The 26161-nt window shown below is 45.0% G+C and overlaps 1 protein-coding gene across 4 annotated transcripts in view; it reads right to left on the reverse strand.

Annotated features, from left to right (window-relative positions):
- EPB41L4A (erythrocyte membrane protein band 4.1 like 4A) overlaps positions 1–26161 on the reverse strand; it is a 591957-nt gene that overhangs the window by 80361 nt on the left and 485435 nt on the right. For all 4 annotated transcript variants that reach the window (XM_073550667.1, XM_073550634.1, XM_073550632.1 and 1 more), the window contains 2 exons: positions 8477–8554; positions 8078–8199 (listed from right to left, as the gene is read on the reverse strand). In XM_073550667.1, the coding sequence (XP_073406768.1) occupies positions 8078–8199; positions 8477–8554 (200 nt within the window). The remainder of the gene's footprint in view (positions 1–8077; positions 8200–8476; positions 8555–26161) is intronic.

Here is a 26161-nt window from a genome sequence, read left to right on the forward strand (position 1 = left end):
CAGCGATGACCAGCGGGGGAGCGGGTCGTAGGTAAGTATCAGACATAGCGATATCGCTAGCAATATCGCTATAACGTCACAAGTTATAGCTATTGCTAGCGATATCGCTTAGTGTGACAGTACCTTAAAACAGGGCTGGGTTATAAAAAATAATATCTCAAGCTCTAAAAATCTCTGAGCATTGTTCAATCAATCATTAAGAAATGGAATGACTATGGTACAACTGCAAACCTACCAAGATATGGCTGTCCACCTAAACTGACATCCAAGAAAGGATGATTAGAGAAGCAGCCAAGAGGTCCCTGGTCACTGGGGAGGAGCTACAGAGATCCAGAGCTCAACCATGAGAATCTGTCCCCAAATCTGGCCTTTATAGAAGAGTAGCAAGGAGAAAGCCATTTTCAAAGCAAGCCATAAGCAGTTTGCAGTTTGCAAAAAGCCATGTATGGGACACACCTAGCATGTGGAAGGAGGTGCTCTGGTCAGAAGAGACCAAAGTCAAACTTTATGGGCTAAAGGCACTGTATATATAAATATGTATAAAGTTGCATTATTAAAGAAAATTTGTCGTCAAAATTTTGTCTCTCAATCTGAGTCCAGCATAAAATAGAGACAGAGACCTTGATTCCAGCAGAGTGTTGCTGCAGTGTTGACAAAATCACTGTTTTATCTGCTGAAGGTCAGCTAGTCCCCATAGGGCCCCGTCACACATAGCTTGTTGTGTCACAAGTTTTGTGACACAACAGCGATCTCACCAGCGAGATCGCGGTGTGTGACAGCGATCAGCGACCGGCCCCCATGCCGGTATCGCTGATCGCTGTAGGAAACCGCTGGACATTTCTTTTGTCGCATCGCAGCTTCTGACAGGCGGGAGACCAGCGATCTGCTGGTAACTAACGTACACATCGGGTATCCAAGGGACGTTATCCAAGGGACGTGCTTCCCTTAGATACCCGATGTGTACGTTAGTTACCAGCTCCCTGCATCAGCGTGCTGGTAACTAACGAACACAGCGACGCCGTGCGCTCGGCGTCGCTGTGCTGATCGCTGGTGAAGATGTCTGTGTGATAGCTCACCAGCGATCACATAGCGACTCACCAGCAATCCTGACACGTTGATATCGTTGTCAGGATCGCTGGTGAGTCGCTATGTGTGACTCCAGCTTTAATGAGGAGCTATGCCTAGCCACGTCAACACCATTGACAGCTTTCTGCTTACATTACCTACCAAACAATGGTGGCCAGTGAGAAAAGTCATAGCTCATGACTGAGTACCACATAACAGGACCTATAGATTGAAAGGATTAGCAAAGCTTGAGCAGATAAAACAGTGTTTTATTAAAACTACAAGAAGAAGCGAGTGATCAAGTGTTAAAATTAAGGTCTCGATCAATATAATTAAATTAAGACAGGCTCCCCAACACTTTTTAGGAACGCTAAACGTGAACGTCCCTTTTTCCCCCAACTTTGTAAGACAGCAAAGTAGTATGCCGATCCTCCCTACCATCTGTCCCCGACTTCTGATCAGAATATTCACGATTTGGTTTTGTTTTTTCTTTAATCAAGGCTATTTGCAGAGCTGCTTAGTTATAACTTATGGTCATAGCTTTAGGTGCATAAAAAAATCTAGTTGTGAACATGGACAGCCTTTTATTTTTGCCAACAGTTGTTAGAAAACCTGATATACAGGTAAATTCAAGATTTAAAGGGAATCTGTCAGCAGGTTTTTGCAACTTCATCTGAGGACAGCATGATGTGGGAAAAGAGAAACTGAATCAGACGATGTATCACTTAGATTACTAGTTGCAGTCGTTCTGACACAATCAGAGTTAATAGAGTTATCAATGCAGCAGAGCTGAGAAAGCTGCCCCCACCCACACTAGGTTCTCTAGGTACTTTGTCTGTAGACCGTGAGCTGCTTATCACAGATGGAAGCAGAGTCAGACCAGGGTCACGCACTTCTGTAGTCTGAGCATTGATAATCACAAGGTGATAAAACCTTCAGCCTAAGAAAACAACAGCACACAGCTGGACATGTGGCACATCATTGAATTCTGTGTTTTAATCACACCTCATGATGTCCTCAAATTACATAGCAAAACCTGTTGACAGATTCCCTTTAAAGGCATCTTGTCCATTTAACTATTCAGAGTCAGGTGTAAAACAGTCAGGTCTCGGTCCTGCTCTGCCCTCATCTATTTTGAGGCCTGCTGGGATATAGCGAGACGAGATATTAGAAGTAGGGGCCATCCTGACTGAGGGAGACGGTCCTAGATACACCCGGATATGGCAGCCTCATCTCGTGGTCTCGTTATATTGATGATATATTTTTTATCTGGCAGGGCTCCACGTCACTTCTTGACACTTTTCTCGGTGACCTTAATGCTAATGATCAAAATATTAAGTTGACTTGGAAATATAGTGGTAATAATATCAAATTTTTAGATATTCTGATCTCCAAGGGACAAGACGGTCTGGTGCCCACCGACATCTATCGTAAAAGTACAGCAACCAATGCGTTACTGCATGCAAAGTCATCTCACCCACCTTAATTAATCCGCTCTATAATAATAATAATAATAATAAATTTTATTTTTATAGCGCCGACATATTCCGCAGCACTTTACATTTCAGAGGGGATTTGTACAGACAATAGACATTACAGCATAACAATAATCACATACAGTAGATTATAACAAATACCAAGAGGAGTGAGGGACCTGCTCGCAAGCTTACAGTCTATGAGGAAAGAGGTAGACACGAAAGGTGGGTGGTAACAGTTGCCCTGATTGTATGGACCAGCCATAATGTTAAGTGTGTAACAGTACAGACACAGAGGGCTAATGGATGCATAAAGCATGTGGGAACATGATGCTGGGAACCTGGTTATGGTAAAACTTTTGGCTCTGCCACACAGGGATAGGTTAGGTTAATGTGTTGAGGCGATAGGCCAGTCTGAATAAATGCGTTTTCAGGACACGCTTAAAATTGTGGGGATTGGGGACTAATCGTATTGACCTGGGAAGTGCATTCCAAAGAATTGGCGCGGCACGTGTAAAGTCTTGGAGACGGGAGTGGGAGGTTCTGACTATTGAGGATACTAACCTCAGGTCATCAGCAGAACGGAGGGCGCGGGTAGGGTGGTATACTGAAACAAGGGAGGAGATGTAGGGTGGTGCTGAGCCATTGAGGGCTTTGTGGGTGAGGGTAATAAGTTTATACTGAATTCTGGAGTGGATGGGTAGCCAGTGTAATGACTGGCACAAGGTAGAGGCATCGGTGTAACGATTGGTGAGGAATATGATCCTGGCTGCAGCATTCAAGACAGATTGGAGAGGGGAGAGTTTGGTAAGAGGGAGACCGATTAGAAGAGAGTTACAATAGTCGAGATGAGAATGAATAAGAGAAACAGTAAGAGTTTTTGCAGAGTCAAAAGTAAGAAAAGGTCGAATTCTAGAAATGTTTTTGAGGTGCAGATGACAAGAGCGAGCCAGTGATCGAATGTGGGGGGCAAAGGAAAGCTCGGAATCAAGTATGACCCCAAGACAGCGGGCATGTTGCTGGGGAGTAATAGTGGAACCACACACGGAAATGGCAATGTCGGGTGTAGGTACATTAGTAGCGGGAGGAAACACAAGGAGTTCAGTCTTTGACAGGTTCAGTTTCAGATATAGTGAGGACATGATATTAGACACAGCGTTTAGACAATCGCCAGTGTTTTCTAGAAAGGCTGTCGTGATGTCAGGAGAAGAAGCGTATAATTGGGTGTCATCAGCATAGAGATGGTACTGGAAACCAAATCTACTGATTGTTTGACCAATAGGGGCAGTGTACAAGGAGAAGAGGAGGGGGCCTAGAACCGATCCTTGAGGAACCCCAACAGTAAGGGGAAGGTGAGAGGAGGAGGAACCAGCAAAAGAAACAGTAAAGGAGCGGTCGGAGAGATAGGAGGAGAACCAGGAGAGAATGGTGTCCTTGAGGCCAATGGAATGGAGCATAGTGAGGAGGAGCTGATGATCCACAGTGTCGAATGCTGCAGAGAGATCCAAGAGAATTAGCATGGAGTAATGACCATTTGATTTAGCTGTTAGCAGATCATTAGAGACTTTAGTGAGGGCAGTTTCAGTGGAGTGTAAAGAGCGGAAACCGGATTGGAGAGGGTCGAGAACAGAGTTTTCTGAGAGATAGCGGATAAGACGGGAGTGGACCAGGCGTTCCAGGAGTTTAGAGATGAAGGGAAGATTAGAGACAGGTCTATAGTTAGCGGCACAGTTTTGGTCGAGGGATGGTTTTTTAAGTAGTGGATGTATGATGGCATGCTTAAATGAGGAGGGAAAAATACCAGAAGAGAGAGAGAGGTTAAATATTTTAGTTAGGTGAGGGGTGACAGCAGGGGAAAGGGACTGGAGGAGATGTGACAGAAATGGGTCACTGGTGCAAGTAGTTGGGCGAGAAGATGCAAGGAGCCTGCTTACTTCTTCTTCTGTGACTGGTTCAAAATCAGAGAGTGAGTTAGATGCAGTGGGGGAGGGAGGACAGTGCATGGTATGAGGGGATTTGGAGATAATTTCCTGTCGGATCTGGTCAATTTTTTCTTTGAAGTAATTGGCCAGATCGTCAGCTCGGAGCTCCGTGGTTGGGGCCTGTACTCTTGGATTGAGTAGAGAATGAAAAGTGTCAAAGAGACGTTTCGGGTTATTGGACAGTGAGATGATGAGGGTGTTGAAATAGGTTTGTTTGGAGAGGTGAAGGGCAGTGTTGTATGTTCTAAGCATAAACTTAAAATGGATGAAATCTTCGTGTAGATTGGATTTTCTCCACCGTGTGCCAGGGTTGTCGCCGTCTGCGTTGTGGTGTTCTATTTATAGGGGGTGCAAATTCATCCAGGGCACTTTGAAGTGTTTCATTGTAATGCTTCAATGCAGAATCAGGACATGAGAGGGAGGAGATAGGGGCCAATGAAGACTGCAAGTTCTTCAGAAGTTTCTGGGTGTTAATGGCCTGTATGTTTCTATAAGTCTGGACAGTGGGGGTGACCTGAGCAGCCTGGCAGTTCTTTATAGAGAATGAAAGAAGATTGTGGTCAGAGAGCGGGAGAGGGGAGTTTACAAAATCATCCACTGCACAAAGCCGAGAGAAGCTCTATACCGATAGGGCAATTCCTGAGGACACGCCGCATCTGCTCTAACGAACAAACTTATCATCAACAGACGAAAAATCTCTCTAACAGATTTCTGGAAAGAGGTTATAAGCTTAGGGACATTAACAAAGGTTATAATCGGGCGACCAAAATGGACAGACAGGGACTTCTGTCGTATAAATCTAAAACTATCTCTAATAGATCTCATGTTAATGATACAAAACTACGTTTTATATCTACTTTTAATTCTAACTGGAGACAAATTCAAAACATCCTTTCAAAAAACTGGTCCATCCTTTTTGACAGATAGATATTTAAAATACCATTTACCCCCGACTCCATCTATTACTTGGAGGAGATCACGAAATCTTAGTGCTATGATAACAAAAAGTCATTATGTTCCACCTAAAGTGAGTCCTTTTCTCTTTGGCAGTAAAGGTCCACCATGGGGATCTTTTCCTTGCGGTTCTTGCTCTGTATGCAAATATATCCCTAAATGCACACAATTTCTAAATGGCAGTGGGGATAGGACATATAATATTGTCCACCATATCACTTGCAATACAGAATCTGTTATATATCACCTCACGTGCCCCTGTGGTTTGATATATATAGGTATGACCACTAGAGCTCTTAAGGTCAGAATCCAGGAACACGTGAGGGATATAATTAATGCAAAGAAAGAAAAGGACTCTGATAAATTGAAAAATGGTCCCAGACATTTTTTTGACTTTCATGGCTGCACCCCCAAGGGCTTAAAAGTATGTGGCATAGACCACGTTTACATGGGAATAAGAGGAGGAGATCTCAAGTGGAAACTGTTGCAGTTGGAAACAAAGTGGATGGTCACTTTGAACACTGTTAGCCCACTTGGGCTCAATGAATCTATTAGCTTCAAGTCTTTTTTGTAACTCAGCCTTATGTGACATATTATGCGGTCACATTTTGCGCTTTTTAAGTATTTCTAGGGTTCCGTTTAATTTTTATATGTGTGTCTTATACTAATGATGATTGTGATATATGTCTTTTCAGTTTTTGCTATGATACTACATAAACCTTTATGATCTATAAGATGGACGTGATGATGCTGCCTATTCATGTTTGGATTGCCAAAAGAGATGGGAGAAATTTCATTACGAGAAAAATATTGCTACTGGAAATATCCATGAAATATTGGACTACATTGATAAATTCTACAATGTGTCGGCGTTTTGATATATTTTCTGTGATAGTATGGATTACATGTGTCAATTATAAATGATATCTAATAATTTTTGTTGTAATCTTGGCTAGAGACATGTTGTAATCCTTTGTGGCTGATAATGGTTCTTGAACCTGTGTATATTGTTTCCCATCGGTGGAAGGGCAGCTTGCTACCAACGTGTCTATTTAGATACGTCATGCTTGTGAGCTGCCTACTGATGTCTGGATTGCTAAAAAGATGGGCAATGATATCATCGTGAAATTTTTTTTTTTTTCCTTACGACGTGTTGGTTTTTTGATATTTTTTGTGATATAATGGATTGCATGTACTAATTATGAAAAACATCTAGTATTTATTGTTGCAATCTTTTATGGTGATATATTGTGCTTCTTTGAAGTCCAACTTTAATGGTTCTTGAACCCATGCATTTTGTGTCCCACCAGTGGAAGTGCTGCTCGCTATCAGCGTGTCCATCCAGACGCGTCATGTTTGTGCGCTGTCGCGGCCTGCGGTGTTGACTGGGCGTCCTGGTTGCCTCTGTGATCCGGGGGATGATGTCATATCCTCCTCCTGATCACGTGATGTGCTGGTAGCCTATGTCGACACTGGGGGCGCGGCATCACAACTACACGCGTCGATTGATGCAGCCAGCACATGTATGCTATAGAAAGCTCCCGATTTAAGGTAATTAATTACATATTAATGCAGCTGCAGCTGACCATATGCCAAATGCGGCCCTTGATTACATCATGTGGTTGTCAGCTATTGAGCGATTTTTTGTTCAGCTGCTCTCTAACGTCCAATTTTGACTAGCTATATAAGGTACCCTATCTAACATTTAGCCATGCCTCCTAACAAAGCTGTTTAGGGCGAAACGTACGTCGAGGTTGCGGGGTGGGACTCCTGTAGGGGCACCTACCTTTTGCTGTCGGCACCATGACTTCAGGTATAAAACTTCACCCTCATTAGTGGGTATGCTTAGATAATTTATTTGGGCTGTTTGTTAGACATGTGTCTGGACTGATCATTAGCCATTCAGTGGTAGTGTTATTTATACTATTATTCTATTATTACTTTACAAGGACTATGTAGTCCAGACATATGTATATCTACATATGACTAATACTGGTGCCTAAGGTTCTCTGTAACTGGAATAGAGGTGGTATATTTAGACACTTATATTGTTAAAGCACCTTCAATAATATATAGTTAGTTGCTGATTTATTTGAACCTTCAGCCATTTCTAGGTGTTCATCGTTCAGTGAGTCCCTCATGGGTTCTGTGATGAGGTTTCATGCTGTGTATCAATTCTCACAAAAAAAATATTTTTCTGTTATGAATTCTTATCATAGGCATTGTCAGTATTTTACTAAATAAATTTTGTATTGAATTAAAAAATCTTTTATGGTGATCTCATTTCTATATAGTTATATCTATTTAATAGAATATATCATCACATTTTGGTTGTATACCATCCTGACTGAGTATACCTTGTCGCAGTGGGATGAATTTTATGCTTTTTTGATCAAAATAATGTCAACAAAGTCCCCAATGTTTTCTGTCCATGTTCAATTACTATTTATTTACATACTGTGGAGCATTTGCTCATTGTTTTTATCCTAGGTTTCGTCTCTTAATGGCCACAGTGTGAATGTGCACCCACACATTGCACTTATACCAACAGGTGTGCTCACTCAGGTCTTTGGTTCCATTTTAATAACCATTACACATTACCTGGCTGCTGTGTGAGAGCTGTTCTTTTAGGATAGGTTTTACTCCGACTTCTCTCTACCCTTTGATCAGGCCGGGGAAGTTGGATGGAAAGGTCTCTGCACATTTGTGAGGCAGTCCTACCACTGGGAATAACAGAACAGATTGGATTTTCAATGCATAATGAAAGTGTTAATGAAAACAGCTGTGAAAACATCTGTACATGAATGCTATCATGAAACTGAAGGCTTTCAACATGATCACCAGAAGTAACCCTTAAAATATACTAAATAAGAAAGTGAGAAGGAATCAGAGGTATCAGACTCACCGGAGCTCTTAAAGTCTAATATAACTTGCAAAAAACGCTACTAAGATATCTACATTAAGTAAGAAGTGTTCGCCTATAGGCACATAATCACTCACCTGTATCGATGCCTGGAGCCTAAGGAGCCAAGTTTACTGAGTTTCCTAGACAATGTGCTTGAATCATTTTCAGGAATCCTTGATGGGAAAAATATGTAAAAAATGGTCACAAAATCAATAGTTATATCAGTGTGCCCAAAAGAGTGACTCGGAAGCAATATGAGGCTCTTGTGTCCTCCTGTGTGTGGCTCTCCGACTGGTCATAGCACAAGCACTGGGGTAAAAATCATAACATTACTTTCATATCTTTAATATTTCTTATATCTTATAATATGCCAAGCTGTTTCTTTTTGACTCACTTGGTAAAGAATGTTAAGAAGTAACCAGTGTTTATAAAGAAACGTTGTAATATATCTTATCAGGGAAATCTGCTTCTATCTCCTCCTGGACTGAGCTTTCATTCTATTCAGTGGTAAAATCAGTCTTCAGTGAATACAGATTTTCCAATTAGGCCGGGGTCACACTAACCGACGCAAAATACGGTCAGTATTTTACATGCGTAATACGGATGAATGGCCCCTAAACAGTGCTCCGTATGTCATCCGTAAGCAAGGTGTGGTCGCGTATTTTGCGCATGTCTGCATCCGTATGGCGAGATTTTCTCGCAGGCTTGCAAAATGGACATATAATGGAGCCCTATGACAGGGTTTCTAACAGAAACCAAAGAATAGATATAGACACATAGAATGCATATATAAATATATATATATATATATATATATATATATATGTATTCTATATATCTATTCATTCGTTTCTTTATTAAAACTGTCAGTGTGAGTTTACTGTATAGCGCACTGAATTGCCGGCTTTGCTAAAAGACACCGGGTGCGTATTTCTCGCAAGTCACATGTGTGGTCCGTGTGTAATCTGTATTTCTTGTGCACCCATAGACTTGCATTGGCGTACTACGGGCGTAGAATACGGATGAGAAATATACGGCTGGTGCGAGGGACCCCATAGAGAATCATTGGTCCGTGTGTAATGCGTGCTTTTAGCGCCTCTCACTCGGCCGTATTCCTCGCCAGTGTGACCCCGGCCTTACTGAGATAACAGTTGGTGCTTCTAAGATTCTATGGAGAAGCGAGGAGAGGGAGAAGCTAGAGACAAACAGACATTCTGCTGCAAGTTCTCCTGAAAGGACAGTTACACTGTGAGGACCTTAGGTCTAGGCAGTATATTAGTAAACTACATTAGCATTACATTTCTATTATACAGTGTGGCAGGACACCGTTCTAATGATGTTACTATGTATATTCATTAGAAACCTATAACACACAGCACTAATAACAAAACATTATCAATAGATCTAGAAAACTAAACCTATAAACATATGATTTATTAAACAAATTAGTTTATTGAACAAAGTATGAAAATATTTTTCTGCACATTAATATAAAAAAAAAACAGGCAGGGAGCCACATGATACATATTGTAAGGGTACTAACAGCCCACTATAAAAGTACGTCAATAGATTAAAGTTGTATGAATATGCATGTAGAGGTATATAATAGTAAAGTGGAATCAAGGTACTATGGAAGTGTATGGTATATAAATACTATATGAATAAATAGGGATACCGTGATCAACAGAAAAATATATAAATCTGAACAAAAAATGTAGTTACTTACCGATAACGGTATTTCTCAGAGCCCATGACAGCACCACGGAGAGAGAGGATCCGCCCTTCAGGGACAGGAACCTACAGATAAAAGGGCAGTACCTCTCCTCCGCCCCCAGTTGGTTACAGACCATCAGAGGGTCTCCAGGTTAGTTAAACAACAGAAATATATAACACTAGATTATGGCCCGATGCTATCGCATCGGGAGGATGCGATAGCATCACACCTCTTGCCATGTTAACCCTCAACACACACACTCCTCAACACACACTCCTCTCACCTTTCACCATCTCCACTCACTCCTTCACTCCACATACGACCCCTTCTCTCACTCCGTCTCTCATACTCACGCCGTCATCGCCGCTGCTCCACGATCCCCGACATCTTCTTCCGCCGGCGCCATCCTGGATCCAGACGTTGTCCACGCCGGCGACATGTTCTTGCGGCGACGCCATCTTGAGTATCGTGAAATTCCGCGATAGTCAAGATGGCGTCGCCGGAAGAACATGTCGCCGGCGTGGACGACGTCGGGATCCAAAATGGCGTCGGCGAAATCTCGCGAGTTTTCGCCGACGCCATTTTGGATCCCGATGTCGATCACGCCGGCGACATGTTCTTCCGGCGACGCCATCTTGACTATCGCGGGATTTTGCAGATCCAAAATAGCGTCGCCGCAGGAACATGTCACCGGCGTGGATGCCGTCGGGATCCAAAATGGCGTCGGTCGAAATCTCGTGAGATTTCGCAGACGCCATTTTGGATCCCGACGTCCTCCACGCCGGCGACATGTTCTTGCGGCGATGCCATCTTGACTATCGCGGGATTTTGCCGATCCAAAATGGCGTCGCCGCAAGAACATGTCGCCGGCATGGAGGACGTCTGGATCCAGGAGGGCGCCAGCGGAAGATGATGTCGGGGATCGTGGATCAGCGGCGATGACGGCGTGAGTATGAGAGACGGAGTGAGAGAAAGGGTCGTATGTGGAGTGAAAGAGTGAGTGGAGATGGTGAAAGGTGAGAGGAGTGTGTGTGTTGAGGGTTAACATGGAAAGAGGTGTGCGGTGACGTCACCGGTTACAACTGGACGGAAGTTGTTACAACCGGAAGCTGCTTAGGGCATTAATTATTATAGATTATAATATTGCTTATTATCAAAGAACACGGTGCCTATAAGAAAACACTCTATGAACAGTAAAACGTGCTCACCGCACACGTGATGGGGGGGAATAAGCGGATGCTGTCTGGGCTCTGAGAAATACTGTTATCGGTAAGTAACTACGTTTTTCTCTATCCCCCATGACAGCACCACGGAGAGAATTACAGAGACTGGTAGTTTAGGTAGGGACCACAGCCTGAAGGACCCTTCTCCTGAAGGTCAAGTCAGACGTAAAGGCTAAATCTAACAGATAGTGTCTAAAAAAAGGTTGAAGGTGATGTCCGAGTGGCCGCCTTACAGATATGTTCTATCAATACCTCAGATCTTTCAGCCCATGAGGTCGCCATTGCTCTTGTGGAATGGGCTCTCAACCCTTCCGGGATGGTATTCTCGCTGGAAGAATAGGCCAGGGCAATCGCATCCCTTATCCACCTTGCCAGGGTACTCTTGGACTCTTTGAGTCCCTTACTGAGCCCCTGGAAACACACAAAGAGAGAATCTTCCTTCCTACACCCCTTGGTGGCCTATAAGTATTGAACTAGGCATCTTTTCACGTCTAGGGTGTGAAACCTCTCTTCTCCCCTATTCTTAGGATTTGGGCAGAAGGAAGGAAGCGATGCTACTTTAGGTAAGTAGGCCTGGTCAGGCTTTAGGATGACTCTATCTTCCAAATTTTTGTAAATGGTGGTACTGCAGATAGAGCTTGAATATCACTCACTCTACGGGCCGATATTAGTGCTACCAGTAGAACAGTTTTTAATGATAAGATTTTTAGAGGGGCCGACTCAACAGGCTTGAATGGGGAACCTGTTAGTGCAGATAGTACTTGATTCAGATCCCACGAAGATAATTTTTGACTAATTATCGTCCTAGACCTAACTGCAGCTTTATTGAATCATGCTATCCATAGGTTACCTGCCACATCATGGTTATATAGAGCGCCTAAAGCCGCTACCTGTACCTTTAATGTACTGACTGCTAACCCTTGTTCTAGGCCCTTCTATAAAAATTTGAGAATTTTAGTAACCGGGACCCCATCCTGGACTCTTACCCCGGAAGTGGACGGAAACTTTTTCCAGGTTTTCCCATAAGACTTTGTCGTGACCGTTTTCTACTTTTTAGTAGTGTAGTAATTAGGTTCTCTGAAAACCCTCTTCCCCTCCGCAGTGCCCTTTCAAATTCCATGTTGTTAAATGGAGGTTCACTACCCGAGGATGTGGTACCAGTCCCTGAGATAGTAGGTCTGGGAGATCCGGTAGGATCCAAGGATCGGTGATCTTCAGCCAGAAGAACCAAGTTCTTTTTGGCCAGAAAGGGGCTATTAATATCATTCTCGTTTTGTCCTCTCCGATTTTCCTTATGACTACAGGGATGAGGATGATTGGGGGAAGGGCATATGTCAGGTTCTGAGTCCATGGAAGCATAAAGGCATCCAGGGCCTGAGGATTCCCTCTGGGGTCTAGAGAACAGAATGTTTCCACTCTTTTGTTTTTGAAGTCGATAAACAGATCTATGTCCGGGGTTCCCCACATCTTTACAATCTGCTGAAAAATGGACTGCTTTAGGACCCACTCGCCCTGCTGCAATTGAGTGCGGCTCAGAAAGTCTGCCTTATGGTTCTCTGTTTCCCGAATGTGCAATGCGGAGAGGGATATCAGATTTTCCTCTGCCAGGCTGAGGATTTTGGAGGAGGTATCCATTAGGGCTCGGGACCTAGTTCCCCCCTGATGGTTTATATAGGCCACTGTCACTTGGTGGTCTGAGAATATGCGGACGTGAGGACCCGGTAGCGAAGGTAGAAAGCGTGATTGGGCAGTAGGTTACGCACTGAGGTCCTTCTGTTTTGAGGAGGCTTCTAGCTCCTGACCCCTCCATTCCCCGAGCCACCCTGCTGTCCATGTGTGCTCCCTATCCCATCGGACTGGCATCTGTGGTGATTATGCGTGATATTTTTGTCACCCAGGAAATCCCCTTGGATAGGTTGTCGGCATTCCTCCAACAGGCTAGGGAATGAATAGTTTTCGAATCTAGGGTTATGTGACCCTCTAAGTGACCCCTTAAAACCAGCTGGTTTGCTAATATATCCCATTGGAGATCCCTGGTTTGTACAGTAGTTGCACCCACTGGACTGCCAGTAAGCAGGCGCAAAGGGAACCCAGCAGTGACATCCCTTTTCTTAGTGTCATAGAGGGGTTCTGTATTGCTTTTGCCACTATCTGCGCAATTTTTTCTTTTTTGTGGCTTGGGAGGAGGTACTTTTGCTTGTTTAAGTCCAACATGAGCCCTAGGAACTCCTGCACTTTGCTGGGCTCCAGCCTTGATTTTTTTTTTAGGTTTAAAAGCCAGCCGAAGTTCTGCAGAGTATCCATCACTCTGTCCCTTTGTTTGCAGTTTTGGGCCTAGTCACTTGCTATTAAGAAATCGTCCAAGTATGGGACTATTAGGATGTCTGGCTACATTAGGTGGGCCATCAGCTCTGCTACTAATTTTGTGCACACGCGTGGGGCTATAGATATTCCGAAAGGCAGGGCTCTGTATTGGAATTCCCTTATCGCGCCCTCTATGGAAACCACAAATCTGAGGAATTTCTGAGAGTCTTTGTGAATGGGGACGTGATAGTATGCATCGCTGAGATCTAATACAGTCATGAAACAGTTTGGGAACAGGATTTTGATGGTGGATTTGATTGATTCCATTTTGAATTTTTGACATATCCATTTAGTTTCCGTAAATTTATATTTGTTCGATATGTGCCGTCCGGTTTGGACACTAGAAAGAGCGGGGAGTAGAACCCTTTGCTCATCTCCTGAGGGTGAACCTTTTTTTTTAACTAGATTTAGGACCTCGCATTCTAGAGCTTTTTGTTCTCGTGTAGAGGATCTTAGTGGGGTTACCACATATTTTTGAGGTGGGAGAGAGAGAAAATCAATCCTCAGGCATGACTCGATTAGATTCAATATCCAAGGGTTGTTCGAGATTTTTCCCCAGGCTGGAAGGAAAAGGGTTAATCTCCCCACCCCCACCCTGGGTGAACTGTCACTGTCAGGATTTTTTTGTCCTGGGAAGAACTGCCAAAGAGGAAACCTCTATCCCGCTTTCTCCCCTTATCCCATCTGTTCTGTTCCCTTGATGGCCTTTTACGAAAAAACTTTTTGTTCCGAAAGGACCGTTTCGGAAAGCCCTTTTTCTTATCCCCCACCTTCTGGTGGATATCATCCAGTGTCTCTCCAAGTAAGAATTTTCCCTCGCATGGGATTGAGCAAAATTTCATTTTAGTTTGCAAGTCCCCTGGCGAGCATTTGAGCTATAATGCTCTCCGGGCTGCGTTCGATAGGTCTGCCACTTTAGATGTTAAGCAGACTGAATCATCCGACGAGTCCGCCAAGCTATAAGGCGGTCTAAAGGGCCTGTCACACTAAGCGATATCGCTAGCAATATCGCTATAACGGCACTGATTTTGTGACGTTATAGCGATATTGCTATGTCTGATACTGTACTTATCTCCGACCGGCTCCCCCGCTGATTATCGCTGATCGCGCGAGAACGTCCTGGACCGTTTCTCGTCGTCAGCTTCCTTCTGGGCTTCCTGTGGCGCCAACAAGCGACGCGTGGACGCGGGCGGGAGGACGTCTTCATCGCCTCGTCTGACAGGTAAGTAACGACCCCCGACCGCTGCTATGTCGCTGGTGAGATCTGCCTGTGTGGCAGCTCACTAGCGATGCACCAGCGATCCTGACCGTGTCATATCGCTGGTCGGGATCACTGGTGCATCGCTAAGTGTGACAGTACCTTTAGGTTTCCCCTTGCTGATTCCCAGGCCCCCTTGAGGAAGGTGTCAGCTTTTTTATCTAAGGAGTCCTTAAGTGTACCCATGTCTCCAAAGGGGAGGGCGAACTTTTTTGAGGCCTTGGCCACGGCCACGTCTAATTTTGGGGCTTTGTCCCAAGATGTGGACGCCTCCTCGTTGAAGGGATATTTCCGCTTAACTGAAGGGACCGTGGAGTTCTTTCTGTCCAGCTTCTCCCATTCTTTCTGATCAGGCCCTGTACATTCTCATTTAGCGGAAACACCCTGCGTTTCTTTTGGCCCAGTACCCCAAACATTATGTCCTGGACAGACCTATCAGGACGAGGGTCCGACACCCCCATGGTAGATCTCACAGCTTTCACTAGTGTGTTTACCTCATCTAGGGGGAAAACAATGATGCCCCCGTTTCCTCATCTGAGGATGAGGAGAAACAGTTCGATGTATCCGAGTTAACTTCCCCAGATGTAGAGGGATCTGATTGGGAACCCATTAAGGTGTCCTTTTTTACTTTATGCCACTGTTTTAGAGATGTAAGGGCACTCTGAACCTCTGATCTAATTACGGCTCTAAGATCAGAGGCGAAATCCGGGGTTTCCTCGCAGAGCACTTCTTGTACACAAGATTTGCAGAGCTTCTTATCCCATGATTCTGGTAAGGCTCTGTTACAAGTTGGGCATTCCCTGTTCTTCCTTTTCCCCTTCTTCTTTCCATAATAAGGGAAAAGAAGCCTATTACAATGGTGAACATTCTTCTCGAAGATCACTTACCAGATGGATGTGGTCGCAGGTACCAGTTCGGGAGGTGGAATCATATCCTGCATAGAATGATCCAAGGATGGTGACTTGCTCCTTGCAGCTGATCTGCTGTGCTGCGTGGAGTGACTACTGGATTGGGTGTCTCACCTGTCCCGGTCCTTCTGCCGGTGGTGATGCTGCTGCTGCTGCCTGGGCTGCTGCTGGTCGCTATCTTTCATTTTGCACAGGACGCTTCCAGCCAGGAGCATTTTCAAACACCCATTTTTAAATTTCCCGGCATGTGATCTCACTTCTTCCCATCCTGCACCACGCTTGCCCCGCGGAGCGCGCACTGCGCATGCGCCGACTCAGGGACCCGGAAGGCATCATCTACTTCCGGGGCAGTGGCCATCTTGGTCCACCTCTACACCATGGCGCTGCCCTTGGGTCTGGCCCAGGTCCCTGCCAGCCCCAGCCTCCTATCCAGAGTGGCGGCTTCGTCCTCTCCCCAGCAGACCCATCGGTCCAAGTGGTGGCGGCTTCGGGAACCGCACACGCCGTGACAGGGGCCTCCCCGCGGCCCTGGATCTTCATCTTTCAGGTACCGCAATACTGTAGGTCACCCGTCAGGGACAGGAACCCAACTGGGGCGAAGGAGAGGTACCGCCCTTTTATCTGTAGATTCTTGCCCCTGAAGGAGGATCCACTCTCTCCGTGGTGCTGTCATGGGGGATAGAGAAATACACCATTATAGTAAATTGAAATGAGACATTTCTAAAAGGGAGAGCCTCTACCCTGACGTACGTTTCGCGCAGAGCTTTTTCAAGGAGTGATGTATATTCACATATATGCATGTAATGTATATTCATTTATGTGGGATCAACTTAAAAGGAAATAAATGCCATTTTTAGGACTAAATGTGGGAGGCACGATAGAGAGATGCAGGTCCCATTTAAAAAGGGGTTTGCCACTTTACCTTTACTTTAGCAAGTGTTGGAGACATGATTTTGTGGCATTTACTAATATGCCCGTATTGCTTCTTCCTCACAGACTGCATAGCTCTCCTGTTCTCAAAACATCTGCGAATGAAGAACCATGTGACCTAACCTTTCAACCTCTCCAATTGAAAATCAGCATTCCCATGTGAGGTGTTGTTCAATTGGAGGAGGCTGATGGACTGGTCACATGCTCCTATACTGGCAGCCATTTTGAGAGCAGGAGAGCTGTGCAATCTATGGAGAAGGCGGCACAAAAAAGTGCAGGAGAAGAACCTGTAACACTTATATATTACCAAGTGCCACAAAAGCAGGTACTCAACACATCTGTTAAAATAAAGGTGAACTAATAAATCCCTTTAACCCCTTTCTGCTATATGACGTACTATTCAGTCCATGTGCCCAGGGACTTAATTCCCATGGACGGAATAGTACGTCATCATCGATCAGCGGCGCTCACGGGGGGAGCGCAGCTGATCGCAGCCAGGTGTCAGCTGATTATCACAGCTGACACCCGGCACATGATCGCAGTGTTCCAGTGCCATAGGGAAGCATCGCGCAGGGAGGGAGCTACCAGAGCGAATAACTACAATTGGTGGACTGAATGCGGGCAAACGCAGAGAGGCCAGGCTGTTTTTGCTTATTTTTGATCGGTACCCCAGCCTATGTCCTGGGTGAAACAAGTGGCACACACCCAGGCGGGGAACTCTCCAGAAATGGAGGCCACGGTCAAAACGCTCATAGAGGCCATGCGACAGCAGCAGCAGGCTATGCAGCAGCAGGAGGACATGCAACAGCAGGCTATGCAGCAGTAGCAGGAAACCAATCAGCTGCTGATACAGCATATCACGACAGCACAGACAAAAGGAACTAACCGGGGAATCCATGATGTCCGGAAAGCGGTTCGTACCACGGTTCCCAAAATGGAGAAGTCGGACGATGTGGAGGCGTACCTGGAGATATTCGAAGGAGTCGCTGAGAGAAGCTACCCCGGGACCAATGGACAGAAATCATCGCTCCGCTTCTGGCCCCAAGACCTTTGAAAGCATATCAGGACCTACCCATGGAGCAAAGGGTGGACTACACGGTTGTCAAGGGTGAGATACTGACACGTCTTGGGTTAAATGTGTTAGTTCGGGCCCAGCGGGTACACCAGTGGGAGTTTACCCCCTCCAAGCTGGCTCGGTCCCAGTATTACGATCTGTTGCACCTGTTACGAAAGTGGTTGCAGCCTGATGTGTTGTCCTCCACGGCCATGCTGGACCGCATAGTGACTGATAAGTTTTGGAGGGCTTTACCCCACTCCCTCCAGACATGGGTCGGACAGGCATTCCCTACTAATGCCATGCAGATGATAGACCTCATAGAAAGGTATGGGGCTACCAAAGAGCTACAGGGAGGGACTCCCCGGAAGGTAATAGGAAGGTTCCCTAAGTCTACACCCCTGGTTTGGCAAGCGGAGCCCAGGAAGGCCACTCAGGACTTATCTGGGGAAGTGAGGAGCCCCATAATCTCCTGGCGGTGCCAGGAACCAGGGCATATGAGAGCTGATTGCCCCCACCTGGCTGAGCCATGGACACCAGCTTTGGGTACCGCCAGTCTCACTATGCAAACCGATGTGTGCAATGGGCACCCCGAAAGGTCCCAATATGGAACATTTGTGTCAGGTTGAAGTGGAGGGCACCCCGGCTGTGGCCCTATTGGACTCTGGGAGTCTTGTAACCCTGGTACGAGCCAGCTGGATACAAACCAGCGAGTATACGGGTCGGAAAATTGTGGTGTTGTGTATGCATGGGAACTTAAAAGACTGTCCCACCGCACTTGTGGTGATCAGCACGCCAGCGGAGAGGCGGTGCCACGAGGTGGGGGTTGAGACTAATTTGCATTATGAGCTGATAATTGGAAGAGACTTTCCTTTCTTTTCTATGCTGTGGCCATCTGTTGTCTCACCGACGGAGCAACTGCCGGCACCAGAGGCAACCAGGTTACATTCTCCAGAAGTAGGGCATGAACTTGATGGCCCGGAGGAAGAAGTGCTGGCGGTAGGGGTAACCTTCCCTTCGGTGGACGAGGGGAAGAATTCTCCCATAGAAGTACTGGCTGGAGAGGTGGAAAACTTGCCGCCGGGACCCAAGTTGTCAGACTTTAATGTGTCAGGTGACAATTTTTGTACGGCGCAACTCCGAGACCCTACTTTGGCCAGGCCAGAGAAAATGTAATGTTTGTCAATGGGGAACCCCAACAACCTAGGGCAGCTACAGTGCTGCCACGCTTTGAGCTACACCAAGATTTGCTGTACCGAGTGGAGAAAATACGTGGGGAACTGGTAGAACAGTTACTCGTACCTCAGACATATCATAGGCTGGTAATGGACTTAGCACATGCGCATGTACTTGGTGGGCATTTTGAGTCAAAAGAAAGCCCTAGACCGAATTCTGCTGTGGTTCTACTGGCTAGGGGTCCATGAAGAAGTTAAACAGTACTGCAATTCCTGTCCAGTGTGCCAGGTAACCAGTCCCCAGCCTTACTTTCGGAGTCCTTTGGTGCCTTTGCCAATTATCGAGGTACCATAGAATCATAGAATCATAGAATCGTAGAGTTGGAAGGGACCTCCTGGGCCATCTGGTCCAACCCCCTGCTCAAAGCAGGATTCGCTAAATCATCCCAGTCAGATGTCTGTCCAGCCTCTGTTTGAAGACTTCCATTGAAGGAGAACTCACCACTTCTCGTGGCAGCCTGTTCCACTCATTGATCACTCTAACTGTCAAAAAGTTTTTTCTAATATCTAATCTGTGTCTCTTCCCATTCAATTTCATCCCATTACTTCTAGTTTTTCCTTGTGCAAATGAGAATAAAGTTGATCCTTCTACAATGTGACAGCCCTTTAGATATTTGTAGACAGCTATTAAGTCTCCTCTCAGTCTTCTCTTTTGCAAACTAAACATTCCCAAATCCTGCAACCTTTCCTCATAAGACAGGGTTTGCAGACCGGTCACCATTCTGGTCGCTCTTTTCTGAACTTGCTCCAGTTTGTTGATGTCTTTTTTAAAATGTGGTGCCCAAAACTGGACACAATATTCCAGATGAGGTCTGACCAAAGAGGAGTAGAGGGAAATAATGACTTCACGTGATCTAGACTGTATGCTTCTGTTAATACATCCTAGAATTGCATTTGCCTTTTTTGCTGCTGCATCACACTGTTGACTCATATTCAGTCTGTGATCTATTAGTATACCCAAGTCTTTTTCACATGTGCTGTCACTTAGCCCTATTCCTCCCATTCTATATATGCTTTTTTCATTTTTATTGTCCAGATGTAGTACTTTGCATTTCTCCCTGTTAAAAACCATTCTGTTAGTTGCTGCCCACTTCTCCAGTTTATTTAAATCTTTTTGAATCCTCTCTCTCTCTTCTCTAGTATTAGCTATCCCTCCTAGCTTTGTGTCATCAGCAAATTTAATCAGTTTACCCTCAATTCCTTCATCTAAATCGTTGATAAAGATGTTGAACAATACAGGGCCCAGGACAGAGCCCTGTGGTACCCCACTTGAGACATTCTTCCAACTGGATGTGCAGCCATTTACGACCACTCTTTGGGTCCGATCACTAAGCCAGTTATGAATCCACCTAACAGTTGCCTTGTCCATTCCATACTTCGTCATTTTTTCAATAAGGATTGTATGAGAGACTTTGTCAAATGCTTTGCTGAAGTCAAGATATACTATATCTACAGCATTTCCTTGATCCACCCAATCAGTGATACCGTCATAGAAGGAAATTAAGTTAGTCTGACATGACTTATTAGTTAGAAACCCATGCTGACTCTGTTTAATCACTTCATTCTTATCCAGGTATTGACATACATGTTGTTTAATAATTTGTTCAAAGATCTTTCCTGGTATAGAAGTCAGACTCACCGGCCTATAGTTGCCTGGGTCCACCTTCTTCCCCTTTTTGAAGATAGGAACAACATTTGCTCTTCTCCAGTCTTCTGGCACTTCTCCTGTTCTCCAAGAATTTTCAAAGATTATGGAGAGGGGTTCAAAAATTTCTTCTGCTATCTCCTTCAGTACTCTGGGGTGTAATTCATCTGGACCTGGAGACTTGAATTCATTTAGGTTAGCTAAGTGTTTCCTCACTATCTTTCTGTTTATAGATATCCTGGATTCTTCTATTCCCTTAATAGGACAGTGAATAACAGTTGATGTTGCATTTCCTTTCTGAGAGAAAACAGATGCAAAATAGGAATTTAAAAGTTCAGCCTTCTCAACATCCTGTCTTACCATTTCATCATTTTCATCCTGTAAAAATCCTATAGCATCTTTGACTTTTCTTTTACTTTTGACATATCCCCAAAATCCTTTATTATTGCTTTTGACATCTCTTGCAAGCCTCAGTTCATTTTCAGCTTTAGATAATCTGATTTGTGCCCTGCAGGTTCTGCAGACAGCATTATATTCTTCTTTAGATATGCCTCCCTCTTTCCATTTTATAAACATTTTTTTCTTCCTTTTAAGCATGTGCTTAAGTTCTGTGTTCATCCATCCTGGTTTCCTTAAATGCTTCCTATTCTTCCCTCTTTTCGGAATTGTTAACAACTGTGCTTTGAGAATTTCATTTTTCAAGATTTCCCATCCTTCCTGGACATTTTTGTCTTTAAGGATATCCAGCCATTGGATCCCTCCAATTCTCTTTCGGAATCCCTTAAAATCTGCCTTTCTGAAATCTAACCTTGACGTCTGAGTCTTCACAGGTCTTCCACCTCTAGTTATCCAAAATTCTAAAATAGCATGGTCGCTACCTCCTAGGGTCCCAGCCACTTTTACCTCCTCAACCATTTCCTCCCTGTTTATAAGGATTAGATCCAAGGTAGCAGTTCCCCTTGTTTTCTCCCCTACCTTTTGGAAGATAAAGTTGTCAGCAAGAGAGGATAAGAATTTCCTTGACCTGTTAGTTTTGCCTGAGAGAGATTCCCAACAAATGTCTGGATAGTTGAAATCTCCCATGACAACTATGTCATATTTTTTGGAGAACTTGGCCATCTGATGCATAAAGAGTTCATCTATATCTTCGGCTTGCACAGGCGGCCTGTAGTAAATGCCTACAATGGTGTCCTTTCCATTGTTCTGTCCTTGTATTCTTACCCAAACAGTTTCCACAGAATTCCCAGTCTCTGAAGCTTCAATCTCTGTGCAGATATACGCGTTTCGAACATACAATGCGACACCCCCTCCTCGTTTATCAAGTCTGTTTCTTGCAAATAAGTTGTATCCTTCTAGTCTTGTATTCCAATCATGTGTATTGTCCCACCAAGTTTCAGTGATTCCAATTACATCATATTTCTTTTCCTGTGTTAGTAGTTCCAATTCTCCTTGTTTGTTGCCCATGCTTTGTGCATTAGTATAGAAACATTTTAGTTTGTGATTGGTTTCTCTTTCTCCAATATTTTTATTAATTAGATTCTTTCGTCTTTGTTCTTCCTTTCCACTTCTAATAGCAGAGTTCTCAATAGCATTTGTCAGGTGTATGGCTTTTTCTGGTCTTTTGCTTCCCTTCCCATGTTGTTCTAGTTTAAAGCTCTCCTTACAAGTGTAGCAAGGCGACTTCCAAATACATGTTTTCCAGTCTTCGTAAGGTGCACCCCATCTCTAGCAAGTAGTCCATCGTATAAGTAGTTCACTCCGTGATCCAGAAATCCAAATCGTTGCTGACGGCACCATCGACGTAGCCAGTTGTTCACCTGCAGAATCTTATTCCACCTCCTTGTTCCATGGCCATCCACTGGGAGGATGGAAGAGAAGACCACCTGCGCTCCCAGTTCTTTCACTTTCTTGCCTAAGTCTTCAAAGTCTCTGCAGATGGTTTCCAGGTCGTTTCTTGCGGTGTCATTTGTCCCCACATGTAGTAGCAGGAATGGGTAGTCATCTGTAGGTCTGAAGAGTCCTGATATCCTGTCAGACACATCTTTAATTTTTGCACCTGGAAGACAGCACATTTCTCTTGAAGTTATATCCGGTCTGCAGATAGCAGCCTCTGTTCCTCTCAGCAGGGAATCCCCCATGACCACCACTCTCCGTTTCTTCTGCACAACATTTTTCTTTCTCCATCCAGGAGGACTCTGAGGGCGTACAAGGTTGCTGTTTGTTGGCAAAGTCTTATCCTGATGTATTTCTTCATCGTTTTCCTGCGTGAGAGCCTGGTACTGGTTTCTGAGCAGTATGGGTGCTGACTGCCTCCTGATCCTCCTGCTTCTCTGGGTCACATGTCTCCATTCCTCTGTTTCTTCAGGTGCACTTCGAATTTCTTCTCTTTCTGTAACATGAAGAGATAATTCTGCTCTGTCCAAGAACTCTTCACCTTCCTTAATGATCTTCAACGTAGCTAACCTCTCTTCGAGATTTTGCAACTTTTCCTCCAACAGGGACACAAGCTTGCATTTGTGGCATGTGAAGTTTGGCTTTTCCACTGGTAAATCTGTGAACATGTAGCAAGAAATGCAGCTCACCAAATGGCTCCTGGCCTCTTCCATCTTGAGATTTCTTAAAAACGATGAAAGATGAGCCAAACTTCGCGCGCCGATAGGCACGCGGTTTTTCCGATTTCCTCTTTTCAGCTGCAACCGCCAAAACCCAGTGATCGTTGAGCTCGCGGAGACTCTTCACTTATCCCAGAAGGCACTGGGAATATGCAAATGATCTCCTCAAGACTCTTCCCCTGGTTTTCCGATTTCCTCTTTTCAGCTGCAACCGCCAAAACCCAGTGATCGTTGAGCTCGCGGAGACTCTTCACTTATCCCAGAAGGCACTGGGAATATGCAAATGATCTCCTCAAGACTCTTCCCCTTCGAGAGAGTGGCAATGGATCTGGTGGGGCCTCTTAATAAGTCAGCAAGGGGACACCAACACATCCTGGTAGTTCTAGATTATGCTACCCGATATCCTGAGGCCATTCCTCTGCGCCACACATCAACTATGCTTATAGCAAAGGAACTCATGGGTATGTTTTCACGGGTAGGAATTCCTCAAGAGATTTTAACAGACCAGGGAACCCCCTTTATGTCAAAAATTATGAAGGAACTCTGCCGGTTGCTAAATGTTAAGCAGTTGCACACATCGGTCTATCATCCCCAAACAGATGGTCTGGTAGAAAGTGTCAATAAGAAGCTGAAGAGCATGTTAAAAAAGGCAGATTCCAAAAATGGGAAGGACTGGGATCTCATATTGCCATATTTGTTGTTTGCAGTGCGGGAGGTGCCTCAGGCATCTACGGGGTTCTCGCCCTTTGAACTATTGTACCGCAGACATCCATGGGGCTTACTCAATATAGCCAAAGAGGCCTGGGAGAACCAACCTACCCCTCACAAAAGTGTGATAGAACATGTTGCAAAAATGCAAGAAAGAATGGAGACAGTCCTACCCTTAGTCTGGGAACATATGGAGGCAGCACAACAGTCACAGAGTCGGGTCTATAACCGGGAGGCTCGGGAAAGAAATTTTAGCCCTGGGGATCGGGTGCTGGTACTTGTGCCTACCGTAGATAGCAAATTCCTTGCAAGGTGGCAGGGACCCTACGAGATCATGGGAAAGGTGGGGCCAGTAGACTACAAGGTACACCAGCCAGGACGGAGAAAGCCAGAACAGGTTTACCATGTTAATTTGCTTAAAATATGGATAGAGTAAACCTTGGTGGGGATAGTCCGCTGCCTGCATTTCAGATGGCGAAGGCTCCATTACCTCGGAGAGAGGTAGGAGAAGCCCAACCCGCAGTCAAAATTGCAGATACTTTGTCTCCTAGACAGGTTCAGGAGGTCCGGGAGTTCATTAGCCGAAACACAGATGTTTTTTCGGAGCTCCCCGGACGCACCTCCCTAATCCAACATGACATTGTCACGGAGCCACAGGCCAAAGTCTGACTAAAGCCATATCGGGTGCCTGAGGCCCAACGACAAGCCATCTCGGAAAAGGTAAAAACTATGCTACAGTTAGGGGTCATAGAAGAGTCCCAAAGTGAGTGGGCCAGCCCAATAGTCCTAATACCCAAACATGATGGGTTTCTAAGATTCTGTAATGATTTTAGAAAGCTTAATGACATTTCAAAGTTTGACACCTACCCCATGCCCCGGGTTGATGAGTTGATATAGTGATTTGGGCAGGCACGGTATTTTACAACTCTGGACCTCACAAAAGGTTATTGGTAGGTACCCCTAACAGAGGCGGCAAAGGAAAAAACAGCGGTGCCGTGCTGTCTCAGGAGGTTAACGGGGAAGAGCATTCCGTTCGTTTCCTAAGCCGGAAGCTTACCCCAGCTGAAACCAGGTACAGTTTTGTGGAGAGAGAGTGCCTGGCCATCAAGTGGGCACTGGAGTCATTGCGCTACTATTTGCTGGGGAGAACATTTCGGTTGGTTACAGATCATTCCCCTCTTATGTGGATGAGTCAAGCTAAGGAGAGGAATGCCTGAGTCACCAGGTGGCTCCTGTCCCTGCAAAATTTAAAATTTTCAGTAGAACATCGGGCAGGCAGACTACAGGGGAATGCAGATGCCCTGTCCAGAGTTCACTGTATGTCATGTGTCCACCCCTCTAGGGTTGAACATAGGAGGGAGGTATGTGGTACAGTAAAGGGTGTTTTACTGGATGGGAGATACATTTCTCCCAGCAGATTAATGTTTGGCCGGGTTTTTCCCTAAAGACAGGACCTGCAATGACGTCATGGTCACATGATCGGCCCATGTGATGTCTACCTCACTTGTGGGAGGGGCTACGGGCTATGTAACGGAGGTTGGTGTTTGGCACATGGGGAGTGTGTGTCTGGAAGTTACAGGAACTTGGCTGGACTTAGCCAGAACTTGTATACAGGACTATAGCAGCAAGACTCTCAACAACCCAGGGAATGGCACCTGGTGAATGCCGTAGGACCTGGCAGCCGCATAGTTAAGCCCGTCCCGTGCAACGGGTGAGTCTGGGACCAGTGGTTCTCCAAGCTGGAGTACATTTATGTATTTCCCTTATTTTCTGCTAACCTGCTGTGTGCAAAGTGACATTAAACCACTGAAATTAGACTTTAAGCCTGTGTGTTGCCTCGTTACTGCAGCCCTGCCATTACCTACCAGAGCGAATCCTTACAACCCCTAAAAAAAAAAAAAAAAAAGGCAAAAACCAATGCTTTTTCATACCGCCGAACAAAAAGTGCAATAACGCGATCAAAAAGACCGATATAAATAAACATGGTACCGCTGAAAACGTCATCTTGCCCCACAAAAAACGAGCCGTCATATAGCGTGAGTGAAAAAAATAAAATAGCTCGCAGAATAGAGCGATGCAAAAATAATTTTGTTATATAAAATTGTTTTTATTGTATAAAAGCGCCAAAA

Source organism: Dendrobates tinctorius, unplaced genomic scaffold (genome assembly GCF_039654945.1).
Source record: "Dendrobates tinctorius isolate UK_male_01 unplaced genomic scaffold, ASM3965494v1 ptg000003l, whole genome shotgun sequence".
NCBI classification, from domain to species: domain Eukaryota; kingdom Metazoa; phylum Chordata; class Amphibia; order Anura; family Dendrobatidae; genus Dendrobates; species Dendrobates tinctorius.